The sequence below is a fragment of the Lupinus angustifolius genome, chromosome LG09 (genome assembly GCF_001865875.1).
Source record: "Lupinus angustifolius cultivar Tanjil chromosome LG09, LupAngTanjil_v1.0, whole genome shotgun sequence".
NCBI classification, from domain to species: Eukaryota; Viridiplantae; Streptophyta; class Magnoliopsida; order Fabales; family Fabaceae; genus Lupinus; species Lupinus angustifolius.
The window spans coordinates 3,649,649-3,666,398 of record NC_032017.1 but is presented as its reverse complement, the minus strand read 5'-3'; the positions used below and the strand labels follow the sequence as shown (position 1 = coordinate 3,666,398).

At 31.4% G+C, this 16,750-nt stretch overlaps 2 protein-coding genes across 3 annotated transcripts; one reads left to right on the top strand and one right to left on the bottom strand.

Moving 5' to 3' along the window:
- LOC109357264 (ultraviolet-B receptor UVR8) lies at nt 793-6,511 on the top strand. Of its 2 annotated transcripts, none has more exons than XM_019601092.1 (7): nt 793-1,102; nt 1,323-2,004; nt 2,483-2,692; nt 3,954-4,064; nt 5,055-5,423; nt 5,533-5,640; nt 5,986-6,511. In XM_019601092.1, the coding sequence occupies exons 2-7, from the start codon at nt 1,666-1,668 to the stop codon at nt 6,328-6,330; spliced, it is 1,482 nt and encodes a 493-aa protein (XP_019456637.1). In that variant the 5' UTR covers nt 793-1,102; nt 1,323-1,665; the 3' UTR covers nt 6,331-6,511. The 2 variants fall into 2 exon arrangements, with proteins under 2 accessions (XP_019456637.1, XP_019456638.1); XM_019601093.1 differs by having other exon boundaries at nt 1,099-1,207.
- On the bottom strand, nt 9,592-11,617 carry LOC109355727 (CBS domain-containing protein CBSX5-like). Its single transcript, XM_019598921.1, has 2 exons — nt 11,193-11,617; nt 9,592-10,493 (listed from the first exon to the last, which is right to left on the bottom strand). Exons 1-2 carry the CDS (start codon nt 11,501-11,503, stop codon nt 9,650-9,652), a joined length of 1,155 nt encoding a protein of 384 aa, XP_019454466.1. The 5' UTR covers nt 11,504-11,617; the 3' UTR covers nt 9,592-9,649.

The following is a 16,750-nucleotide window of genomic DNA, read 5'->3' as shown; positions in this document are numbered from 1 at the left end:
CGAGCTCAATACGAGTTACTTTTTTTAGCTCGAGTTTGGCTCGGTTAAAGTTCGTGAACTATTCGATTCAGTTCGAATGGTTCATTTGGACAATTCAAACAATTAATTAAATTTTGAAAAATACTAAAAAAGTTTTATAAATATAATCTTGTTTATATATAATAACAATAAATATAAAAATAATGTATAAGTCATAATATATATATATATATATCGAGCCAGTTCGTGAACATAATGAATCGATTTATATCCAACTCAAGTTAAGCTCGTTTATTTAACGAGCTCAATTTTCAGCTCAAGTTTAGCTCATTTGGTTTATGAATCAAGTTTATCGAGCTAAATAACGAATCGAGTTTTGAACAAATACCGAGTTGGTTCGATTCATTGTCAACCTTAGTTCTATCATTTACGACTAAATTTTAATTATTATCAATTCTAAATTAAAATTAATATGTTGTCTAGATTTTATTAGTTGCTTTATATACTTGTGAACACAACTCTTTCAACCAAAAGCAAAAAGAAAAACTTTTGTAGAGACATATGTATATAGAGACAACTAATAAAACATTATTGACATGTTAAATATTTAATTTTAGTTAAATTTATTCATTATTAATACCATAAAAAAACATAAACATATTTGTCGCGTATATATCTTGACGTAAGTTTTTTCTCCAAAACCAACCAAATACCATGTAAAGCCGAATATGCTCACGTGGCTCTACTATATCCCGACACGTGTAAATAACCTCAAAAACCACGAAACAAAAACGCACCGAAAACAGAGAAAGGAATCTACCTACGCCACTGTGTTCTGTTTTTTTCCTCAATTTCAATTCCTCATTTCTTTCATGCTTCCAGAACCCATGAAATTCAACGCTTTCAGATTCCTTCGTTTCTCTCTCAGATTCCATAATAATAAACAATTCAATACCTTCTTCTTTAGCTAAGAAAAATCCCACACTTTGCAAAACCCTAATTTTTATCCTTTAATTGCAACTTTCAACACCCACTAAATTAATCACTACCCTTGATTCCTTTCTTAACCCTTATTCGATTTTTCTGCAAAAGTTAGCTCCTTTTCACTTTTTTTCTGTACTTGGTACGCTTTCAATAATTGTCCACTTGCTATTTGTAAATACTTGATTGAAAATTGAAATTCATGTTCTTTTACTATGATCTCAAACACCCACCTTTTAATTTTTCCGTAAGATTAGTGTTTGGTTTACATTTAATCTAATTTGTAATAGTTAATGCATATTTGCTTCGGAAGAATCTAAATTTCATTTTTTCTTGATAAGGGTATCAATTTTTGTTTGCAGGTGAAGAAGATCCTCTTTGATCTTCAATTGGTGATAGTGTGTTGGGGTTTGATTATAGTTCACTTCTGATGTTTTATTTCCAATCACTGTTTCAATCATTACCTGTTAATTATCTATCTAGATCACCTCCTTTTTCCTATTCAATTTCCCATATCTTTCTTCCCTCTGATGTGTTCTTCATATGCTGCTTCAATTGCTTGAGATTTCGTCTCAAAATTTGATGCTTTGTTCCAAAGGGTAGTTGCTATCACTGTGAATTTCTCTGCAGGTTGTTTGAAACTTTGAATTTGGAATTGAATCACACTTAATTTTGTAAGAGAGAGTGAGTGAAAGACTGTTAAGGATGGGAGAACGTTATAGACCGATTTCTATAGAGGAATTACCTTCACATTTGATATTAGAAATTCTATGCTCTAGCAAGCTTAGTGCAATAGACTTCGCTTGTTTAGAATTGACCTCGAAAACTTTTGGTGGTAGTTATGGTTTGTACCCTTTCAAATTTAAGTCCTTGGTGGACTTTGCTGTTTTTCAGTTGTGTACCTCCCATGTTATCTATTCTAGGTTGGGGTTGAATTCTCAGAGGGAGTTATATGATCGATGTCACGGAAATTGGAAGCGGATTTTGAGGTTCTTGCAGTCTGTGGAACAGTCCTCTGGGATGGTCGAGACATCATCAGGCAATGTACTATTTCATTTTATCAAAGAATGATTTTTGTTTATTTTTAAAATAAAAATATGAATGATATTTTGATTTGATTTTCCTACTTGAATTAAGAGTTTCCATTTTTATCTTGATCCTATAAAATGAGTGTGTTTTTTCTCTTTGCTTTTCAACCTCAAGTCGTTAATATAGAACAAATTATACTGCATGTTTTAGCACCATTTATTTCTATTATCTATCAATGTCTCTGCTGTAATAAGTAATGCAATAATGCATCTGCTCAATAATTACAATAGACAAGCAAAAAGGAAATCACGTTTGAATATTAAATGTTATAAAAGTACATTTCATAGCTTTTATAAAGAAAACATTTCACAGCGCCGCCAAATTTTATATTGACCTTTTCAAGAATAAATAGCATGATTTGGATAATCTTATTATTATTTTAAAGAAAAAGTTTTGGAGCTGTAAATAATGATTAAATACATTTTATTGGCAGATGCAAATTACTACTGGAAAGTATCATACTATGTTGATCAGCAATTCCTCTGTCTACTCTTGTGGTTCTGGTTTGTCGGGTGTACTTGGTCAAGGGCCTGAAACAACACAATGTGTAGCATTTACCCAGATTAAATTCCCACCTTTGGCACGTGTGGTTCATGTTTCAGCCTCCTATAATCATGCAGCTTTTGTTATGCAATCTGGAGAGGTTTGTAGTAGCTTAACCTTGTATCATTTAGTTGTTTCATGATCAAGTCATTAGTCTGGAAAGTAAAATATCTTGGATTGTCTGTGGTATAAACTATCAAGTATTGTAGCAGCCTTAAGAATGTCAGCAATAAAATAAAACCACTATTGCACTTGCATTTTACATGTTAAGCTTATGGAATACTTGTTTTATTTTTTACTTGATGTCGTAGCCGTCAAAACTCAGGGGGCAACATATTAGAGATATCATATAGCCATTTTTTGGGCTTGCACTATTCACGAGTCTGCTCAGTGGCATTTAGTACTAGTACACTAGAGAGAGAGTAGAGACATTGGGAGCTCAGAACATTTAACATTGTCATTAGTACAGTTGAACATACTCTTCATCGAGGGTTTTGTCTAGAGTGTTATCAATCTTGTCATTCCGTTTTTAAAGGAAAGTGCTTCTTTTATTTTGTATTGTTTTGAAGTACACATGATTTAAACTAGCATAACACCAACTTTCGAGGAACTATGAAGTATTTCTCTCCAGTCCAGTCGCTGCAAAAGTTCCTCCTGAATTGACTAAAAAGTAAACAAATACATGCAGTTCAGTCTAATGTTCAAAGAGTGTTATATTGAGTGAAGTGAGACCTAGCCAGGAGAGAATTATAGAGTGACTTGCTACAGATCCACAAGTTTTGTGTTTTTTCCCCTTTTTTCCATGTAAAGTGTGTATTTTTACTGTACTCATAGAATGAGTTGAAGCATTTTAGATTACTAAGTTTAGTTGCTTATGGAATGTCAAGGACTTTTTTCCTATTGTGTTGATTTGGTATGGTTTAAATGGAAGTACAGGTTAAAGCCTATTAATTTAGCTCCCCGTTGAAGCTTGTTTTCAAATTTCCTTTTTGCTGAAATTACTAAATGCTTGAGTTATAAATTTTCTATAAACATGTTAGAAATCGGGATAAGACGGCAACGCAGTGCTTCTTTTATTACAAATAAATAATGATTGTGTGGTAACATTAGCCATGGTCTCTTTATAGGGCTTTCTGTTTATCTGATGTGAAGAGATTGGCATGCTCTGTTGCCTGATTTCTATAATAAAAAACATAAAAATAATGATTTGGATGCTGGTAGAATCTTTATCAAAACATTTGATCCCACAATGTAAACCTATGTTGCTTTGTTTTCCTGAAACTGAAAAGGATGGTTTAATATTGTAAATGATTAGATCGGCTTTCATCATAAACCTCAGACTTCACCTTTGGCCGATGCAGGTATTCACATGTGGAGATAATTCATCTTTTTGCTGTGGGCATAAGGATACAAGTCGGCCAATTTTCAGGCCACGTCTTGTTGAGTCCCTGAAAGGGATTTCCTGCAAGCAGGTAAATTGCAAATCATTGTCGTCATAATATTGTTTATAGACGATCACTGTTGTCTGAGTTGAAAGTTAATGGTTGCTAGCCTGTTATATATTAATAATCTCATTTTGCTTTTAATATTTACTTCCTTTTATGCCTTGCAATATGTTTTAATATTTATCACGTTTTTCTTCGAAGTATGAATTAAAGCATTTTGTAGTTTTATTTTACCAAGATTATCAATCTATTTTGAAGTTATCTTTAGGGGATTCCTATCTCTTTGATTAAAAGTGGTTTGTTATATATTTGAGAACTTACTATGTGTTTTTTCAAGTTACACAATAGCCTAGTTTTGTGCTGGATTCCAACTAATGTGCATGCTGAATAAGCATAGATATGGAAGACCATATTCTAAAATTTTTAGGATGTGAACATGTCATATATACAACAACAACCAAACCTTAATCCCACTAGGTGGAATCAGCTACATGGATCAAACGACGTCATAATGCTCTTTCATAAAACATAAAAGATTGCATATATCTACCCTCCCCAGACTTCAATAAGTAGGAGCCTCGTGCACTGGGCCGTCCGGACATGTCATGTATATGCATATAAATTTAAAATTTAAGGAAAAAAATCATAATTCATCATGTCAGTTGTGTCAAAGCCAAAAAAGGTAATTTTTAAGTTGGACATTGTCGTACAAGTGTTAATGTGTGACACGTGTTCGACTCACAACACACCACCAGAATAGCTTGTCCTTGCTTTAAAGGTCCATGCTAATAGGCATAAGATGTTGCCCCAGTTTGCTCTGGTGTGGTTTTCTCGCCACTTTTCCAATTTTATTGGATGCCCACGAAAGGACTAGCCATACTGTTAGGATAGTTGCCCTGCCTCCTTCATCTGTCTCTTGACTCTCTTCAGTGTCAAATTATTTTTTTTGTTTATTGTTCCGTACGTTTGTTCGCTAAGACCCCTTTAAAAATATCGAAATACATGAATGTCTCTCAGGTTGCAGCAGGGTTGAACTTCACAGTGTTCCTAACAAGACAAGGTCATGTTTATACATGTGGAACCAACCCACATGGTCAACTTGGTCATGGTGACACTCTGGACAGACCAACCCCCAAAATGATCGAATTCCTTGGTAATGTTGGCCCTGTTGTTCAGGTTGCTGCTGGGCCAAACTATAACTTGGCCGTAACGGAAGATGGAGCGGTATACTCCTTCGGGTCAGGTGTTAATTTCTGTCTTGGCCATGGTGAGCAACACGACGAGTTTCAGCCACGTGCTATACAGAAATTTAGAAGGAAAAATATTCATGTTGTCCGTGTATCGGCCGGGGATGAGCATGCAGTGGCACTTGATTCAAATGGATTTGTGAGTTTCATTGGACAACATAATTTTTTTAATCTATTTTTATACTTGGTTGGATTATTGTAGAGCTTGCGATAATTGCTTACGTTTCTGTTTTTGATGGTGAATTCAGGTGTATACATGGGGCAAGGGTTATTGTGGTGCTTTAGGCCATGGAGATGAGATCGAGAAGACAACTCCGGAGATCGTAACTACTCTCAAGAATCACTTGACTGTTCAGGTATTTTATCCACAAATTCAGTTAATGCATGTTAAGATCAAATGGTTTACAATTAGAAAAATGTATTCCTTGCATTTGGTTTTCGGAAACTCTAGTCTTTTCCATCTTTAGTTTTTATTGTTATGAGGCTGCTTATGGTTTGCATCGGAAAATAGCTTAATTAAGTACTTGTTCAATATATTTTTTGAAAAAGATAAAAAGAGCTTATGCTCATAAGTTTTCCCGATAACCTTATTGAGATAAGTTGGAAAGAGCTTCTACCAAGGTCATAAGCTATTTCCATAAGTTCTTCCAAATTCTCCCGTGATCCTATCGAATATTCAAAGTGCTTATTGTTACTTACAGGTCTGTGCAAGAAAGCGGAAAACTTTCGTTCTAGTTGATTCTGGTTCGGTCTACGGCTTCGGCTCCATGGGATTTGGTAGCCTTGGATTTCTGGACAGAAGGGTATCAGACAAAGTCTTGAAACCTAGAGTCTTAGATACCTTAAGATCTCACCATGTTTCTCAAATTAGCACTGGTTTGTACCACACTGTGGCAGTTACTAGCAGAGGTCGAATTTTCGGCTTCGGAGACAATGAAAGAGCACAACTTGGTCATGACACATTAAGAGGATGCCTTGAACCCACTGAAATCTTCATAAATGATGATACATATGAAGATGTAGATCCTATTTTACAAAACATTTGATTTATGTGATGTTGGTATTGTAATCTTAATTTTCTTGTCTAATAAGTAATAGCCACTGTTAAAGTTCCTTGTTTTTTTATGTTGTATAAGTATTAGAAAAATTAACACGCAACATTGTCAACATTTTTCAGTAACTTTTGTTTAGTGCTTGATTTTGTTAATGAATGATGAACTTTTACTTAAGTTATTTAATTTCCTTTGAGGTTTGTTGTAACTTGTTGTCACTATGGTTATGAATTGTAGTTAATGTTATTTAAACACTAACAGTGTATGAGTTTTATAAATTTTTACTGTATTATCTATCTTTCATATCTGATAATTATTGACTCTTAAAAAAAGTAATACAAATGAATAATGAATAATATATTGACTGTGTATAAATTTTTACAGTAACAATGTATAGATATTATACCTTGTTTAAAATGACAGTAATGTATTCTTTTAGTATACATGAGGAATAAAATATGGAAGTTGTTCTAGCATAAAAGACCTGATGGTACATGAATGAGATGTTAGCTTAGGCTTCTTTGTGAATTGAGTTTCGAAGGAAAATGAATGGTTTGAGAGAGGACTCTAACACCTTTTCATTTTTTCCTTTAAAATTTAATTCGTAAACGAACCTGATACTTACAAGTGGAATTTTTTTTAGCAGAATTGGGATAAGATGCATGATTATTGAATAGAATAAAATTCAATCAATAAGAATGTGAGGTTATTCTTCTGTAATTTTTTTTGACTAATGCCTCCCCCGACAAATTTTCTGATCTTAAATCTAGGGAACATTTCTTTCAATTTATTTTTTTTTATACTATCAAAGGTATCTTTTACATTTTTTGATAAGGAACTAATCTTTTTTTGTGTTCGTGACTCCCATTCCAACAAGTATCGCTCACATGAACCATGGAGATACAGTGGGATCAACTTTTGTTTATTTTCTATGAACCATAATCTGTGACTGAAACTTGGCAATAATTTAAGGCTTAAGCTAATACCATTTTTAACACCACTTAGGCATATATGCTAAGCAAATGAATAAATGTTAAAGGTATCAAATGTTGTGATATTTCGACCTTGCTTAATATATGATGAAAAAAAATCAAATAATTAAGAGTATAATATCTATAAACTGTTAGTGTAATTATTTATATACATTTATTATAATATTCATCATTTATTTGAATTACTTTTTTAAATAGTCAATCGTGATTAAATATAAGTAGTAGATGATGTAGTAACAACATATAAAACTCATAAACTATCCGTGCACATATTTTTCTTAATAATTAAAGTGTTAATTTAACTAGGTGAAATAACCCTACAGTGTAAATTCAATTAATTGCGTCACATGTTTCGTTGAGCAAATCAGCAATGTGAATAACGTGATTCTGGAAGTATATGTACGATATAGACAGTAATGTATCACAACCTACAAAAATGAATTTAAGCATATATGTATAAGATTTTCATATTAGGTGTCAAATTTAGTGGTATATAAAAATATTTTATTTTCCTGTGATCAAGCTTCAATAAGGGATTTGAATTTCATAATCCAGTATTTAAGATTCTTAACCCAATATTTCTCAAAAATGCAAAAAATAATATTATTTATAATCATTGTTTTATGATTTTATCGAACTTGATCTTAGGTCATATGTGAGCAATTTTCCTTTCATAAGCCAATAAAGGCAAAAACTAACGAAAACTACTCGACATTAAAGCCCTGTGCTTGTAAATTTAGACTCCGTATAATCCTTAGAGAGAGAAATGGGGCATGATACGGAATCAAAGGCCAAGAGTATCTCTGATAAACAAAATTCTATTTTTATTTGGATCTCAGATATTATTTTATAATTTATTATAATTTTTAATGAAATAATAATATATTTTTTTTATAATGATAAACATTATTTTTATTCTTATTTGAGTCTTATAATATTTATCTCTCTTCTCACTCTTCCTTGATTGAGAACAAAAAGAATTGTTTTTATTTTCTTAACCTTAAAAAATCACTATGGTTGCTCTAGTATTTATTAATGATGTATTAATGATTTTCTTGGTACTACTAAGATATTATGTCACATTTTGGACAAATAATTAATCTCTCAGAATGTATGACTCTCCCTTTTAACAATTGTCATTTCAAGGAATCGAACCTTTGACATTTTGATCATCCTAAATTCTAGTGAGGTTTTTCCCCATGATGCATTAATAATATAAAATAATATAAGTTTATTACAAATCAATGGTTCACATGTGATTGATACCATCAGTCTCACAGACTATGTAATAATATCTCATATTTGAGAGGAGCAATAACCAATTCACACATCTCCAGCAAACGAGGATTACACTTGGGAGACCTAAGGAGCCAGAAGACTCACCACACCCAATAACAAATTAGGAAGGGAGAGAAAAACTTATATAGAGATATATATAACACATCATATTTGAAAGACAAATACATTTTATGATTTTTGATATTATCATTTAAGACTAAATTCAATTAGAATTAAAATATTATATGTTGTCAACATCTTATTGATTATCTCTATATGGTTTTGTCTTCACATGAATCTTTATCGAGAAGGAATCACTCATTTATGCAACCGGCTTAGTTGCAAACATTTACAGCCGGACAAAACTAATCCTAATGTTCTTTGCTTTCTATGATCTCATTGTTTGTCACTAAAAATGTTGGCAATGATTTAAAACTTTATTTGCAATCTGCATTGCCTATCGAAAGAGATTAGTTTATTATCGAAGGATAATGGTAGTATCCAGAAAAAACTGCATAGCCATAATCATATATGTAACGAAAGATATTTAAGATAATAGTTACTGAACAGATAAGGATCTCTCCATTAATGGATAGACAAATGCATATTTTCCACTTGTCTTTAATGACAAAAGTGTGATTTCATTATAATCAAAATGATATATATGTAATTAAAAGTTGCATTTTTTTTTTACTTTTTAAAGCACTTCTCTCCATTAATAGAGAGGATCCTAACTCTATTGAACAAATCTAGATGTTTAACATTTTTTGGACTTACATCCAACCATGTAAAAGACTTTTTCCTTATAGTCGTAGAAGGGAAAACTAGTGCTTCACAAAGAAGTTCATGAAAGGGAATTTCCTTAGAAAGAAGGTACACATAAATACAAAATACGGCTACATGGATCAAACGATGATCGTTCATCAAGTACATATTCATAAGGCAAAAAAAATTCAGAAGCTACACAACTCAATAGTGAATATTCATAATAGAAGGAGCGTGTTTATAGATTATCCAACCCAAAACTTAGGTACCAAAACATCTTAAATAGTCTCTAAATGTTCTCTAAACACTTTCAAGATACTAGAAAATGTAACAATCCCAACTAAGCTACAATCATCTTCAATAACCCATAAATAGTTCACTCTATGAGCAATTGCTTGAATCATTACCGCAACAAGAGAGCTTTTGGGATGACACACTACAGCCTCAGCCTTCCTCACCATCCTAGTTGAGTAACTGTATGACCTTCTATGCCTTTCCGGTGTCCTCATCGACGATTCCTCGTCCGATGAAGATGACGATGTTAATGATGTATCATTGTTGAATGGGGACAAAATTGTGAACTCTTGTAGCATTTTCTCCAAATTCATTTCTTTCAACCTTGCCTTGACAATTGTTACAAGATCCTCAGGAGGGCCACCACAGTCAATGTAGGCCATCAAGTCCCCGGCTGATAATGTTGCGATCGCAGCAGCGACAGTCTCATCGCAGCAAGCGAGGTTGAAAGGCGATATCTCACCGATGAAAGTCCCATCATTGTCGAGAATTGCGACTGAAGTTTGTTGAGTGATGGACTTTGAGATAGCTCCTACTGCAGAGGATGCAGGGGAGTAGTAATCAATGGCGAGCACATCCGAGGTTATGATGCCGAGTGTGTCGATGGAGAGGGCAGGGAGTGGAGTGAAGAGGCCTATTGAACCGAGAAGGAATCGGATCACATCCTCTTGTGTTAACCAGCAGAATTCGCGACCGTTGTGGCTGCTGATTGTTGATGATTTCTGAAGATGATGTTTTCTTCTTGAAATGCTACTCTTTTTTGTAGGTAATATTGGTACTACAAGGTTCTGTGCTCCTTGGAGAATGAGATCAATGGCTTCCAATAAGCTGAAACATCAAAATAACAAGGTGTACTCGTCAAATTAAAAAGTATCACTTAATTAAAAGAAAGGAACAAAAACTATCATTTTTATATTAGTCGGGAATTTGATTGAGTAGGAACGATAAGACATGATTTTTTTTTTTCCAAACATGATTTTTCTTTTCAACATGGGATCTTTGTTCTTAATTCACAATTTGGTCTTAATGTAAATCACATACATAAAAAACTTTAAAGTTCCAACTTCATATTTCTGATAATTAGCCTCTTTTTTCAAGTACATTCAAATCTCCAACAATCATTCAACAAAATAATCAGAATCATCAAATTCAAGACTTGTTAAAATGGAAGATTTTAATAAAGAAAAGAAAGTTCCAGATTCAGAAATTTCAAGACCTTTCATTACTAATAAGAAAGGAACAATTAACAAAACCATCCATTCCAACTTTGTCAATTACCATTATAAGTTATGACCCTTACTTATAATAATTCAAAAAACATAAATCTAGACAGAAAAGAAAGACACTGAGTGATTGTTAACTCCAAGTTACGTAAAACAAATTCTAGATTTAGTTAATTCAATACTTCTTTACTTGCTATCATTAAGCATACTCAGATTTATGTCCTCTCAGCAACGGTGACCGGTGACCGCAACTGCAATTTAAAACTCAATTCTTTAATAAAAGAGTTCTAGAGAGAGAATATACCTAGAAGATGGTTCTAGATGCATGACAAGACCAGGAACCTTCGACAAAACATGAGAGAGAGGTGTCTTAAGAGCAGAAAAAGGACACAATAAACTTTCTTCTTTGCAAAGGAAACAAACAACATCAACCATGCAAACTTTCCCAACACAAACACCACCCTCTTTGTTCCACACACTGATGAAGCTTTCGTCGGAGCTTTTCAGTGCGGCCAATGCCTCCGCCACGGTGGCTGACTCAGACAGTGACCTCAACCGTGGCTTCCCAAGGCATAGGTCAGATACATCACTACGACCCAGAAAGCTCACTGCCATGCAAAGATGATAGGGGTAGAGATAGAAGAACGCGGTGGTGCTTTGCGGTGGTTGACGGTGGTGGGTGGTTGTGGCAGAAATAGGGGTGTAAGAGGTGGATATAGAAGGGTGATATTTATAGTGAGGACCATACTTTACGTGGAAAATGCTAAATTTCCAATAGATTAGGATACAATTGGTATATTCCATTGTTGTTTATACTCATACTACTATTTAACTATTAGTTATAGATATTTAATAAATATTAAAATATTTATTTTTTATAATTTGATATTTGATTTTAGTCATTTACAATTTAATATGATTTAATAGATTGCTTTATTTTTAGTTAATATCAAGTGTATCAATTTCCCTTAATTTCTTGTGTGTCATTCTTATTCCTAACAAATGTCGTTCTCATAAGTTGAACATTTGCAATTTTGGTAACATTATATCATGAGACCAACAAACGCCTTGTTGGTATTCTGCTTTATTTTTTTTGGCACTATTCACAGTATCTTCTCATCCTATGAGTAAAAAATTAATCTTTTGAAATGTATGATCATTCACAAACAAGTGTCGCTCTCAGGAATCAAAATTTTTAGCTGTGACAAAATTATCCACAATCCATAATTCATCCAAATCCATCCAAATTAAATTCATCCAAATTCATCTATTAGATAGAGCTAATGAATTTAAATGTATATAATCCAATGAACAATGTTGATAATGAATGGATTCAAATCCAGCCATTATATCCAATAAATATCTTTGGTACATCCGTTTGGATGGATATCCAATCCATCCAAAAAAATAAAAACAAAAATATTTTTCTCATAAAGCAACATGCAGACCCAACTTTGTTATGGAAACCCAACGTACAAAATATAAAACCAATGTTATTAATATCATACTGGTCATCAATCCGATCAGAGTAGTGATATACTAGTATGGTGGTTCAACAAGTGATTCACTATTAAACCACATATCGGTGAAGTTAGATGTTCATATATTTTATACTACTATTAATGTTGAAAAATTAATAAAGAAGACAATAACTATTTTTATTTATATCCTTGTTAAAAATGTATATTATACACCATATTTTAGATGTATAAAATATATTATACATCATCTATACAAATATTTTGGTAAAAATAAATCATTTTCATTAAAAAAATAATTTTAAATAAAACCAGATGGTACGACCAGTTCAATTCTATTGAAAACCAGTCAATATGTCCGGTACAATTCAATTGAAAACTGACTGGTATGACCATTTTTACCAGTATAATTACATGACTGTTATAAATATTGTATCTTAGCGGTATTAAGATCGATTAACTGATTTACCGATTGAACCAACCAACATGAACCAATTTTGATATTAGTGATATAAACTACTTTTTTCCTAACAAAAAGATGCCTTCAACAATATTATCTTTTTTATCAAATCAATCTTTCAAAAAGTTTCAATAAGGATTGATATAACATTTTGTGTCATGTTTAGCTTTCACATGTAAATTTAAATACTGAGATTTTTTAAAAGTGTTTAAAAACACTTTTAAAAATGTTTTTTAAATTGATTTTTAAAAATACTTTATTAAATAATTATCCTTCAAAAAATACTTTAGTTTATATTAAAAAATGTATTGGATATTCATTCATCTAATCCATTAAAATAGATATATGGATAGAATGAATGAATTGGAATCCATTGAATATGAATGGATTGGATAGTTTAAAAATATGATTTTATGAATTTATATGGATTGATGAATGACTTTTCATTCATTCATTATGATCTACGTTCAATTGTCATCTCTTTAACCTACATATTAGTGTTTCTTGCTACCTATTAAGACCTAAAACTACTACACTAACGCCTTAGCGTGTTGTTAATTTGCTTTAATTAAATAAACTGTTTTGGTTACAAATAAAATTTAACAAATAAGTAAATTTTGAAATATGCGAATAAGGTTGATTTTTAGAATTTTATTTAGTCTTCATCTGTCTTATAACATCAACGTTATTTTTTAACGCTTATTCCCTAGTAATCTTCTTCATATTTCAATTTCCTTGTAGTTGTCGATTATCCATTGTTGGATTTTCCAATCTTATAAGAAACCAGTTGTATATATACTCTAGTGAACCAGATTACAAAACTTACTCTGAATCAACACGTGTGAAGCACATCTTAGGAGGGAAATCAAATTCGGTGTCTATGGTGTGTACAAGTTGTGTTGTGTGATTGTTAGGAATTTTTTTTAGTTTTTATCCATTAAATTGATATTTTGTGAGTAATTTATTCATTATTATTTAGGTGTGTTTAAATAAAATTAGTGTTGCTGGATGTGATGGTGATGGATGAAAGAATACCTTGTGATGGTGTAAATGCGTGAATGGTGTTAATTTATATGGGAAAAGTTGTGTGTGATAGTGATGTGACCTATTCAATAAGGGAAAAGTGAGAAGGAATCATTATAGTTGTGTTTTGTTTGACAAAATATTTCTCCTACATAATTCTTTTTGGTGTAGATGGTATACAAAAGAGAAACATAAATAGATGAATAAGATATAATTCACTATATGATAACAATGAAGATGAAAATTGAAAAGGAAAAGATACTATTTATGAATATTTTTGTTTTTTATAAAAGAGATATCCATTTAAATGGATATATTTATTGGATATAAATAGATGAATAAAATGATAATAATATGAATGAAATATGATTCATCTAATGAATTGCTACTAAGAATATAAGTAAATATAAGAATTTAATTTAATAAATAATTAGGGTGAGAATAAGAAACACATAAGAAACCAGAAGTTAAAATGATGATGAAAATTGAAAAGCAAAAGATATTACTTGTAATATTTGTTTTTTTGGATGAATTGAATACCCATATAAATCAAAATATTTATTAGATATAATTAATAAGTTATTATTAAATCCATCTATTCATTAACTTTAATAAATTTGGATGAATTTATATTTTTGAATCTGGATGAGTGGCAAATTGTATATAATTTTGTAAGTAACCCCACATGTGGACCAACTTATTAAGAAAATGGAGCTTAGCACAACTAGACATATTGAAGGCTATTAACCAAAATAGTGCATTTTGACTAGACACTTGCACGATGGAACTTGAGAATTTCTCTTCTTCTTCTTACCAATGACTATAATATATTCACTCCTTTATACTAAGCTTCACAATTTCAAGTGCTTTAAGATAAATTCGTAGCTTCTTAATAAGGAGGAGTTTTGAATCTTTCTTGGGTACTACAATGGCTAGAAGGAAAGCTTTATTTAAGAGAGAATGAGGATCTAAAAGAAAGGCTTGAGTTTTTGTTTTTGGGATTTCGGGAACCAAATATACTTCTATTTATCAATATATCGTATGCATTAAATAGAAGGACCTACACTGAAATATGTTAAGAAACTTTGAAACATATGGTCACAAATTGTTTTCTTAGGCATTTAAAATAACAATCAATATAACAATTTTGACAAACATTTTACAACACCATAATGAAACGTAACTATAATAATTTTCAGCATGAATATCGATTTTTATCAATAGAAAACTTTGTGAATAACAATTTGATTTATGAAAAAACAAAATTTCAATTTGGTCCTTAAATTTCGCGAATATGTATAAGAATGATTTCTAATATGGACTATTATGTCCTAAAAATTAGTCATAAAATGTTAAAAATAACCAACTTGATATTTTTTAGAATGATTTTAGGTTATTTTTATTTTTTCAATGACTAAATTGGTATAAACAAATTTTTTGAGAAACCAAAATAAGTCATTATTCTAATTTCAAATCAACTACAATATTATATTCTACTGATACAGATCATGGGAGTCACACATGACAAAAGAAATTACAAAAAAACATTTATGAATAAACATTTCTTAGTTAAAGTAAGTTGTATTCCATCTATTCCTTGTTTAAAAAATAGGGTGGACATTATGATTTTCACATACATAATGAGCATTTTTAAAAATCCTACCTGGATATATATTTATATATAACCACTTGATAAGATTCTTATGCTCTAATTAATATGCCCATAAAAACTAACATAAAAAGGACATTGAATGCATAGGCTCAACTAATCAATATTACAATCTTCTAAGCACGAAAACTATTTCCAATATTTGAAGTTGAAACCCTCTAATTCCTATTACTGGGAGCGACATTTGTTGGGAGGAGCAACTATAAATCTAAAAAATATTAATTTTTTACCCAAAAATATGAAAGGATACCCTTAATCGTACCAAAAAATGAATTTTCTAATTTCTAAACAACAATTTTTTGTTGTATCAATCTACCCATGTATGATTCTTGTTGAAGCATATAGAGGAGTGTAGGGCGAACGACTTCAAAATGGACTCCTCATATCCTATTTAGTCTCTACTATGAAAGAATGAAAAAACATACATTTCTTATTAAAATAATATTATTCTCTCCTACTCAAAAAGGATGAAATATTGAGACAATAAATTGTTAAAGTGAAGGTGAAAAATGAGAACAATCATCCACTAATCTCTAAATCAAACTTTATAAAATAATATAAAAATATTAATTTCTATTTTTATAATTTTATTTAATTGGAGTAAAGACAAAAAATAAGATAGGAACGAAAAATTCGGACAAAAAGAAAAGGTCAACAACAGGGCACACATGATTGATTAGAACGGTGGTGCAGCAGGCACATGAGCTGGAATGCTCCGTACTTTTCACATGCAACAGATAAGTACATAGCAAAACAACAAAGTGGTTGCAAATTTGAAAGGTGAGTTTGTATTTATATATGATTTATCACAATTGATTATGTTCTTCTTTATCAACTTGTTCTCCACACCTCATAGTGTTCCATCCAAACACGTCTTTTAATCTGATGGACTTAGAAACTGGTCCAGTGGTCCTAAGGACTCCCGAAATGTTTCAAATTATGTTGGGATAAACAGATAGTTTAATCTAAAAGATTAGTCTATTATATATTCAGTTTGATATATTATCATATGTGGGGCAATTAATATTGACATTCTCTTTAAGGGTCGATGTCAACAACGATTTTTACTCTATCAATATTAACACGATGATAGTCATTTCTCTTTTGGTGATTTCACTCACTTATCAATATTTGATAATCTACCTTAATTTAGCCTATATGTAGCATTTTATGTGACACAACTATCAATGAAAGCACCAATCGTTAGAACATAAACTTATGAGGAAAGTCAA